We start from the raw sequence: 10,715 nt of genomic DNA, 5'->3' as shown, positions 1-10,715 counted from the left end.
TATTATTTCTTGTCCTACTTTTATGAACGCAAGGCTTGCAATCAACGTCACGGTACTAATCTGAGTTCAGGCTGCTCTCGGTTTTCGGTACCCAACCCTGAGCAAAGCAAAGCAGCAGATGAACCGGTGACCTCTTTGTGACCTTTACGGGAGCAACGTTCACACACGTGATGTTTGTCCGTGGAGCGTCACAAATACATTTTCACTGAATAAAATCAGATATACTGCACACAGTAGGGGAAATGTGGATAAAATACACTCAAAACAACCCTCAGATAACAGGTATATATGATAATTATCATATATACCTGTTAGCAGGTACACTACCGTTCAAAAGTTTGGGGTCACTTAGAAATGTCTTTATTCTTCCAAGTAAAGCACTGTTTTTTCAATAAAGATAACATTAATCAGAAATACACTCTATACATTGTTAATGTGGTAAATGACTATTCTAGGTGGAAACGTCTGGTTTCTAATGAAATATCTCCAGAGGTGTATAGAGGCCCATTTCATCATCACTCCAGTGTTCTAATGGTACATTGTGTTTGATCATCGCCTTAGAAGACTAATGTCTGATTAGAAAACCCTTGTGCAACTATGTTAGCACAGCTGAAAACAGTTATGCTGGTGATATAAGCTATACAACTGGCCTTCCTTTGAGCTTGAAGTTTGTAGAACAAAATTAATACTTCAAATATTAATCATTATTTCTAACCTTGTCAATGTCTTGACTATATGTTCTATGAAATGTTCAATTCATTTGAGAAATAAAAGTGAGTTTTCATGGAAGACACGAAATTGTCTGGGTGACCCCAAACTTTTGAACGGTAGTGTATATTTGACATTTAAGGTGCACAGAGCTAAATAAAAAGGACCCGCGCTCTTTGTCCTGGGACCTCCAGCGGGAAGTGAAACTCCGGCGCTAAACGTGCAAACAAACCGTCTGACGGCCCGCGAGCGTCGTCTCGGGGCTTGATGAGGAATACGCTTCATCAAGCCGGGAGACGGACACATTCTTCCAAAATAACGTCGCGGTTTTTTCGGAGAGACACGCCACAGAAAGCAAATAAAATTGTTGAGGTTTCACACACACTAATATCTGTGGTTCCTGCAAAAGCACGCATTGCACAACAGCATACCAAGCCGTCTCCTGGCTCGCGTCAGAGCACGAAGACATCTGACAACGTTCCTTTACCATGAATAATCGGACGGTATCGGACACGGTCGGTTACCGTTTCTGCTGATTAAGACCAACAACTGGGATTCACTATTCTTCATAGCGATCAAGATATCGTGTTTTCAGGAACCTCGTGGAAGTCTAGAATATTTATAAAAGGTCCACACAGAAAGCCACGATCCAGCCGCACAAAAACCACCAAATATGGATTTTCACATGACGGATTTGACTTTTCTCCAGCGTCACGTCACTGGCGAGTTAAAAATACAGCAGCAGCAGCCGCCACCAAACAAAACATTCCCATTTCTGTTGATGGCATTTGTCTTCGCCCACGTGACCCGTCTGGGGCCGGCTGCCATGTCTCAGACGTCTGGGAACCGGATCAGACAAACAGGGGTTTGCCCTCCGAAAAAAGGGGAATGAAGGAGGGGCGGGACCACTTCCCAGCTCACGACTCTAACCAGCAATGACAACTCTGGATTATACTTCAAGCCGGGCTGAGAAGAGACATTTAAAAAAAGGTTTCACTTACAGGATGAGCGTCGTGATGTTGGCAGCATTAGGGCCCAAATCAGGAATCGCATCCAGTTCATTGTGGTTCAGCTTTCTGCACACATTGAGGGGAAAGAGACGTTCATCACATGCAGGGCGGCATGGAGGCGTTCTTCATTCTCGAGCGTGCCGAGGAACACAAAGGAGGACTTACATTTCACTGAGATGTTGTAGTTTGGAAAACAAAGTGCCGTCAAGCATCTGCAACTTGTTATGGCTCAGGTCCCTGTGAAGGGAAAAAGAAAGGCAAAACATTACGGCTAACGTATACACCGGGGCCTGCGTTCCCGTCTTCGTGATTACATACAAATGATCTGTGCTATTGTTCTGGGAGCATCAGAGAAGTCACTTGAATTCAACCGGCTGTTAAATTTCAATTAAATTCAGTTTATTTTGTATTGCCCAATATCACAAATTACAAATGATCCTCAGAGAGCTTTACAATCGGTCCACATGGACATCCCTGTCCCAGGACCTCACATCGGATCAGGAACAACTCCCAATAAATAAATAGAAATAAATGAAACAGAATGGTCGGAAGAAGTAAGCGGAAGAAGATTTATTGCTGACACATTGTAAACAAACAGAAAGCGATAGTTTTGATGTCACCATGAAGCCACCGAGCAACCGACAGCCATCTTGACGATTTCAAACAAAGTCGTTCAACTGCTTCTAAATGAGCTTCATCAATCTGCTTCATTCCTACGAAAGACGGAACGAGCAGCGGACTGATTCAAGACACTCTCTTGCAAAAAAAATGAAGAAAAAAGTCCAAACAAACTCCTCCTCCTTTCCTCCCAGCGCAGAAGAGAAGCTCATGGATGCCAAAATGAAAAGCTCCCTTCATACCAGGCCCCTGGAGCCAAAACAGACAAGCTGATAAGTTATTGCGCGGCGAGATTCTGTCCGTGCTGAAAGGAGGTCGAAACCTGGCGAGGGAAGTTTGATGTGAGGAAGAAAAAAAATGTAAATGCACGGAGCGGAGGCCGAGGCTCGGACCAGATCTCCTCTCATGGTGTCTGCACTTCAAACCCAATCCAAGAGATTATAACCATGTGTTTCCATGGATGGACGGTTTAGTTTCTGTCCATTTCACACAGAGAGAAGGGTTCAGGACCTCAAACGTCCAGAAATGGGCGCTTCGTCTGGGTTTATAGCAGAACTCCTCTTCATCAGTATGTGAGCCCTGGTCTTGGAAGCAGCCCACCGGGTCTGAGACTCTAGTTTTTTGGTTTTGACGTCTGTTTTGAAAAGCTCAAGGATTGTGGCAGGCGGAGCCCGGTGCGCCGTCCAGCGGTGGAGCTCTTGACGCCGCAGCGCACGATCAACGCTGCGTTGCCACACACTTCAATTTTTTTTTACACCCTCTCAAATTCTACCCCTCCTCCTCCTCCTCCTCCTCCTCCTCCTTACCTCCCTCATCTGGAATCCATCAAGGAACTCTGGGAGGAGGGGAAGAACCTATCAACTGCTAATGCATTCACAATGTCGGGAAAAGCGAGAGCGCCTTTCATACGTCTGAAACACCCGTCGAATCTTCTGGGGCCCGTTTCTGTCCTTTGGTGGAAAGTTATATAAACCACTCAACGAGAGTTTTACTCCCTCAACCCTCCTCCTCCCTCCTCGTGCTTTCCTTTCCGAGCATGGAGCCGTGTTGTTGTTGTGCTGTCGTTCCAGCGCTGGGGGCCAGATGGGGAAGGTGTCCTGTCATCCTCCCGAGATAAACCCGAAGTAGCTCTGACACCTCCACTTCCCTCACTAAGCGGCTCTGGGCGGAGCCAGATAGCAGCTGCTGCATTCAGGCTTCGGTCTGCAGCGGCTGCCGGTCGCGTGGAAAGGCGCCGCGCCGCCACGCTGCCGCGCCGCCACGCTGCCGCGCCGCCTCCTTATCACGGGCGGAAAAGTGAATAAATGAGCCACTCCTCTGGGGTCACCGGAGCCGTCAGGAACGCTTTAGATTACGGGGAATAAATGTCTCTCTGTGGGTGAAGGCTGAATGTCAAAGGGCAGAACACGTTAGCCGAAAGTTATAAAGACGTGGCGCCTAAAGGTGAGCTAACGTGGTGCCTAAAGGTAAGCTAACGTGGTGCCTAAAGGTTAGCTAACGTGGTGCCTAAAGGTAAGCTAACGTGGTGCATAAAGGTTAGCTAACGTGGTGCCTAAAGGTTAGCTAACGTGGTGCCTAAAGGTAAGCTAACGTGGTGCATAAAGTTTAGCTAACGTGGTGCATAAAGGTTAGCTAACGTGGTGCCTAAGGGTTAGCTAATGTGGTGCCTAAAGGTTAGCTAACGTGGTGCATAAAGGTTAGCTAACGTGGTGCCTAAGGGTTAGTTAACGTGGTGCCTAAAGGTTAGCTAACGTGGTGCCTAAGGGTTAGCTAACGTCCTGCCTAAAGGTAAGCTAACGTGGTGCCTAAAGGTTAGCTAACGTGGTGCCTAAGGGTTAGCTAACGTCCTGCCTAAAGGTAAGCTAACGTGGTGCCTAAAGGTTAGCTAACGTGGTGCCTAAGGGTTAGCTAACGTACTGCCTAAAGGTAAGCTAACGTGGTGCATAGAGGTTAGCTAACGTGGCGCCTAAATCTACTTCCTAGCCATAAAATGTGAGGCGAAATAAAAAATATACCCCCAACAACCTCCCAGATACTCATGACTTGGTCCCACTTCCCCCCCCCCCTTTTCTTTCTGCCAGTTGGGTGGGGACTAATCCTCCACGCTCCCCCTAATCAGGACCATCGCTGGCTCTGGAGTTGCTAATTCAGCAGCAGTAATGGGGTGCTGGGAAACAAAGGGCGGTTTAAGGGGTTTAAGATGTGCTGGAGAGACACTTGTAAATTAGCATGCCAGAGTGAAAAGAATGTTTTTTTCCCCTCATGTGGAACTTTTTCCCTTCTTCTTCTTCTTCTTCTTCTTCTTCTTCTTCTTCATTTTCCTTGGAAGGCCGGCCGTGGTCACGAGGCTCCGGCTGGCTCTGTTTTCTCTGGCAAAGTCGAGTTTCCAGAGCAGCACATTTGGAGAAAAAGAGAAAAGCTCAATTCTGCAGCACGGATCTCGACAAGGCGCAGAATCGAGAGCTCCCAAAACATCTCTAAGTACTGCAGATTAACGCCGGGGCAATACAAAAATATATAGTATGCATAATTATCCGTTAAGGGAAACACACCAAGGAACACGCCATTAAAGTTGTGTTTGGCATTTGTGCTCCAACAGGCCTCGTCTCATCGCCTGGAGGCCAAGCGGAGCGTCGTGGAGACGTTGCTGTAGGAAGCAGGCCAGGCGGCACACACACTGCTTCTGATTTACGGCTCTGGAGGCCCTCGAGGCGTGTGAGGCTGGAAGCTGAACACTGAACCAGCGCCAATGCAAATGTGACCACGCTGGTCGCTGGGAGACCAGGGTCAACATTACGGATGTCTGTCAGCCTGCGTGGTGTTGACCGCGGCTGACAGACGACAAACAACACACACATTGTGTCGTAATGACTACAACAAGAAAGCAGAGCAGCACCATCACCACCACCTCTCCTCCAGTGATACATGAAGGCCCCACTTTCAAAGCATCACCCGCAGGCGCTGGGAGATTCATCCACAAGTGTTTACACTTTAATGGGGAGGCTTGAACACTGAAGCACATTGATGTGGAACAGAAAAATAAAAAAACAGGCTGAAAGGCGGCTTGGGCTTCCCTGTTGGCCCCGACAACCAGCTGCAGGGACCAGAGGGGCCATGACACACTTCTGGCATCAGAGTGACACACACACACACACACACACACACACACACACACACACACACACACACACACACACACACACACACACACACACACACACACACACACACACACACACACACACACACACACACACACACACACACACACACACACACACACACACACGACTGAATCAGATCTCGTCATGTTGGGTGCCACTCCACAGGAATGCAGGTCATCGGTGCGTAACGACAACAGTTACGCGAATGTGTTCCAGGTGTGAAACTCTCTCCAAAGTCATTAACCAATCAATGCAAAGCACACATCAAACATCACAGGAAAGTCCTTTAAACGGGACTCACAGTTGAACCGTCCACTCCGGGATCGTGTGCGGCATTTGGCCTCTTCTCAGCCGGCTGCAGTCCAGCAGCTCCCCGGTGCACACGCAGGGAGGCGGGCACGTCCTGGCCGCCGCCGCCGCCGCCGCCGCGCCGCCCTGGAGCCGCAGCAGCAGCAGGAGAACCGCGGCGAGCCTCGCCGAGCGGAGAGCCTGCGCCGGGGAACACATCTCGGTTTCTCCCCCTCCTGTTGCCTCTCTGCTCCGAACAAGAGGACACCCTCTTCAGTTCGCTCTTCAGATGAAGCTGCGCGAACAAATCCAACAACAAAAAAGTGAGAAACCACCAAGAAGAAATCCTCCCCCCCAAAAACAAAGGTCTTGGAGCGCGAGCTGCGCGCAGTGGCTCCTTATATCCAAGCCCTCGTGGCTCGGAGGCTCGTCGGTGTGCGACGTGAGAGAAAAGCGCTCTTCTGAAACGTGCCCATTCCGGTGGAGGGACTTGTTGTGAGTGTGTGTGTGTGTGTGTGTGCGCCTCGCTGCTGCTGTCCGGGGCAACTTGTGCCGCGTAAAGGATCCCCACGCCGCGCAGCGTGAGCGCACACCAGAGGTATGCGGAGGGAGGGACCGCAGGGGTGCCTGGGACATGTAGTCCCTCCACGCTGCCGCCTCGGAGTCCTGAGGACAAAATAAGAAAGAGGAAAGAATAAAGACTTTTAAAAGGAGACATATTGGTTTCAGACGCGGTGTTTGTTCTGGTTTTATTTTATTTTTTTCCTGTCAGTGTGAGTTTACAGGGAGGCCAATGTAATTAAATACACTACCGTTCAAAAGTTTGGGACAATTTCGTGTTTTCCATGAAAACTCACACTTTTATTTATCAAATGAGTTGCAAAATGTATAGAAAATATAGTCAAGACATTGACAAGGTTAGAAATAATGATTTGCATTTGAAGTATTAATTTTGTTCTTCAAACTTTGCTTTCGTCAAAGAATGCTCCTTTTGCAGCAATTCCAGCATTGCAGACCTTTGGCATTCTAGCTGTTAATTTGTTGAGGTAATCTGTTGAAATGTCACCCCACGCTTCCTGAAGCACCTCCACAAGTTGGATTGGCTTGATGGGCACTTCTTGAGGACCATACGGTCAAGCTGCTCCCACAACAGCTCAATGGTTGAGATCTGGTGACTGGCCACTCCATTACAGACAGCAAGCTGCCTGCTTCTTCCCTCAAGAGTTCTTGCACAATGTGGAGGTGTGCTTTGGGTCATTGTCCTGTTGGAGGAGGAAATTGGCTCCAATCAAGCGCTGCCCACAGGGTATGGCATGGCGTTGCCAAATGGAGTGATAGCCTTCCTTATTTAAAATCCCTTTTACCTGGTACAAATCTCCCACTTTACCAGCACCAAAGCAGCCCCAGACCATCACATGACCTCCACCATGCTTGACAGATGGTGTCAGGCACTCTTCCAGCATCTTTTCACCTGTTCTGTGTCTCACAAATGTTCTTCTGTGTGATCCAAACACCTCAAACTTGGATTCATCTGTCCAGAACACCTTTTTCCAATCTTCCTCTGTCCAATGCCTGTGTTCTTTTGCCCATACCAATCTTTTCTTTGATTGGCCAGTCTCAGATATGGCTTTTCTTTGCCACTCTGCCTAGAAGGCCAGCATCCCGGAGTCGCCTCTTCACTGTCGACGTTGACACTGGCGTTTTGCGGTACCATTTAAAGAAGCTGCCAGTTGAGGACCTGTGAGGCGTCTATTTCTCAAACTAGAGACTCTAATGTACTTGTCTTCTTGCTGAGTTGTGCACCGGGGCCTCCCACTTCTCTTTCTGCTCTGGTTAGAGCCCGTTTGTGCTGTTCTCTGAAGGGAGTAGTACACACCGCTGTAGGAAATGTTCAGTTTCTTTGCAATTTCTCGCATGGAATAGCCTTCATTTCTAAGAACAAGAATAGACTGGCGAATTTCACATGAAAGTTCTTTTTTTCTGGCCATTTTGAGAGTCTTATCGAACCCACAAATGTGATGCTCCAGATAATCAACTAGCTCAAAGGAAGGCCAGTTGTATAGATTATATCTCCAGCATAACTGTTTTCAGCTGTGCTAACATAATTGCACAAGGGTTTTCTAATCAGACATTAGTCTTCTAAGGCGATTAGCAAACACAATGTACCATTAGAACACTGGAGTGATCGTTGATGGAAATGGGCCTCTATACACCTATGGAGATATTTCATTAGAAACCAGATGTTTCCACCTAGAATAGTCATTTACCACATTAACAATGTAGAGAGTGTATTTCTGATTGATTTAATGTTATCTTCATTGAAAAAAACAATGCTTTTCTTTGAAAAATAAGGACATTTCTAAGTGATCCCAAACTTTTGAACGGTAGTGTATATTAGTACAATACACTATATCTACATGGGAAATGTAGTAGGCCTACTTGTATTTATGTGATATATTTAACCGACTGCTGAAGTTACAATGTTCTTTCCAGATTGAGAGTTTTACATTAAACTATTTTAAAAATAAAAACAGATTAGATTAGAAATCTCAACACATTTGAATTCAATCGTAAAATGTTGATACATTTTAATTACAACCCCTTTAATACTAATAGTTATGTAACATTTGTAATGGAGGACTTTACTTGCAGTTAGGGCTGAAACTAACACGCTCCTTTTTAAATAAATGGTTTGGTCCATGTTGTCTGGTGATAGTGAGAAGTGACATTATAATTTACAAGTGCTGAAACTCACACATTTAAATAGCATGCTTTGTCTGAAAAACTCCTAAATATTCAGTCTATTATCATATCTATTATCACAATTAAACCTAAATAGACCGACAGATCATTTTGACTCTACTTGCAACCAAAGTCGTGTTAGTTTAGTTCCCAACACCCGTAAAGGATCTTCCATCACTGCTCTGGTTTGTGGTTTTATATTAAATCCAACAGTAACAGTTGATTTGTCTATTTCTGGAAAGAGAAAGTTCTTATTAACATTTCGTTTAAACAATCTTTCCCTCACGTCAGTGTACACACAAATCATGAATATAGTGCTTAGAGGACAGAAGAACAAATCCCACCCCCAAAAAATAATTCACCTGAAAGTCACTAACAGCCTTTAATGCTTGTTCCACACTTGAAATCCAATTTATATTTTCTCATTTGCAATTTAAAAAGGGTTTGCTCTTTTCATTTCCACATTAAAAGGCCCTTCATGGGATATTCATGGCCCGACAGATGTGCCAGCCCCCCCCCCCTCCTCCCACCCCGCCCCAGGCAAAGTGTTGAACAATTTCCTGTTGACCTCGAGGTCAGACTTTCACTGTCCGCTGGCACTTCCTCTTCTCACTGACGACACGAGCTCATTAATCTGTTGACGCAGCTGAACGGACGACTGAACTCGTTGCTAACTAAACAAGAAATATCTTGTAATATGTATTATATAAAATCTCTGCAGCCCTTTGCAGTTTACTTTTTACATTTCACTAGTAGGCCAACATGTTGCTGTTTGGTTGTTGTGTTGACGATCAACATCCATTCAGTGCACCAGACATCACTTTGAGGAAACACACGTCAGGAGACTCAACTCATCAGCTGGGAGAATATATTTTTTTACTGTGTTTATTTAATAAGGGACAGTGCACATTAACAAAAACATTTCAGTAAATGTGCCAGAGTTAGCCAAGAGGCTATTTTCCATCTGTCGTCCCAATGATGCTGATGTTAAGAACAAACCTAAAAACACAAGATTACAAATACAATCACACAAAGATCTGCTGTGAGAATGTTTTTTCCTGTTCTTACAGTGTTCTTATAGCTATTCTATTGCTCTTGTTAAAGCGTTGTCTTGATAATGGTTTATTGCCTCTGCAGCAGCTGCTCCATGGTGAGAGACTCTCTGGTCAGGTAGCAGCTCATTTGCGTAAAAAAACTACAAAAAGAAAGAGCCTCACTTACCGCTGAGAGATGAGATGTTGCATCCACAAATTATTCTAGGTATAATATTTTCTAACATTAAATAATAACTGTTTTATTTACCATTGTTTATGCCTGTTCCTGGCAGCTATTAAGCTTTTTCTAATAGCAAAACACAGCATGCAACATTTCCCTGCCGCTCCATCTCCTCCGTCATTTTCTAATTAAACATTTTCTTTCAATAAATTGGATTGTGCCCGTTCGGCGCCGGGCTGTTGATCAGAATATCGATTCCACGCTTACGAGACAGAACGAGCACGTCAAGATGATTCAACGGGATCCTCCTGAAAAAGAATGAAAGCTTCCCACTTTCTGCCGTGACGGTCTGTTAGAGAGTTAATACGGACTTATTAGTGCGAGGAGCCGTTTAATTTAATTTGAACAAATGATTCAATTTAACACAAGAGCCACGTGGCGTGATTCCAATTGGCTCATCTACAATAAACTGGCAGAAACATAATGAAATCAAATGAATAACTAACCATAGAGGAAAATGTGCCACTCGACTCTGATCGACTCCACCGAGAGTCGGAAGGAATCTGGTGTTCTTCTTCTGCGCCTCAGTGTGACTCTCAGCGGGGGAAAAGCAAACAAAAACACCAACTTAGCAGGATCCTGGGGCAGGAATGGCACGTCCTGGCGATTGATTAGACCCCTGCAGACTTTTGGGAGGGGGGGGGGGGGGTCGCACTGTCCCAACAGGCCCACTCATCGATGGGCTGATTGCTTCCTCGTGGTCTCCTCTGCCGAGGCCTCACGCTGGAACACCAGACAGCAGCAACGCTTCTCAAGCTCGACACGTTGTTTAACGTGGAGCCCGAGGAGAAAAAGAGTTCTCTGTCCTAAAGCGAGTGGCAAGAAATCAGAGAGTTTGAGATACATTTTCTGTCTCGAGTCAACTTCCTTCTTTTATTTCCCAACAAATGAAAAGTCTGCCGAGCACGGA

At 45.9% G+C, this 10,715-nt stretch overlaps 1 protein-coding gene across 1 annotated transcript in view; it reads right to left on the bottom strand.

Annotated features, from left to right (window-relative positions):
* Positions 1 to 6,385, bottom strand: part of lrig3 (leucine-rich repeats and immunoglobulin-like domains 3) — a 21,513-nt gene extending 15,128 nt beyond the window's left edge. Inside the window, exons 1-3 of the mRNA XM_056424658.1 lie at positions 5,802 to 6,385; positions 1,884 to 1,955; positions 1,710 to 1,784 (exon numbers count right to left, since the gene is read on the bottom strand). Coding sequence (XP_056280633.1) covers positions 1,710 to 1,784; positions 1,884 to 1,955; positions 5,802 to 6,007 — 353 coding nt within the window. The 5' untranslated portion in view covers positions 6,008 to 6,385. The remainder of the gene's footprint in view (positions 1 to 1,709; positions 1,785 to 1,883; positions 1,956 to 5,801) is intronic.
* Positions 6,386 to 10,715: the final 4,330 nt, after the last annotated feature.

This window comes from Pseudoliparis swirei, chromosome 10, assembly GCF_029220125.1.
Source record: "Pseudoliparis swirei isolate HS2019 ecotype Mariana Trench chromosome 10, NWPU_hadal_v1, whole genome shotgun sequence".
Lineage (NCBI taxonomy): Eukaryota > Metazoa > Chordata > Actinopteri > Perciformes > Liparidae > Pseudoliparis > Pseudoliparis swirei.
This window is presented reverse-complemented; position numbering and strand designations above follow the sequence as displayed.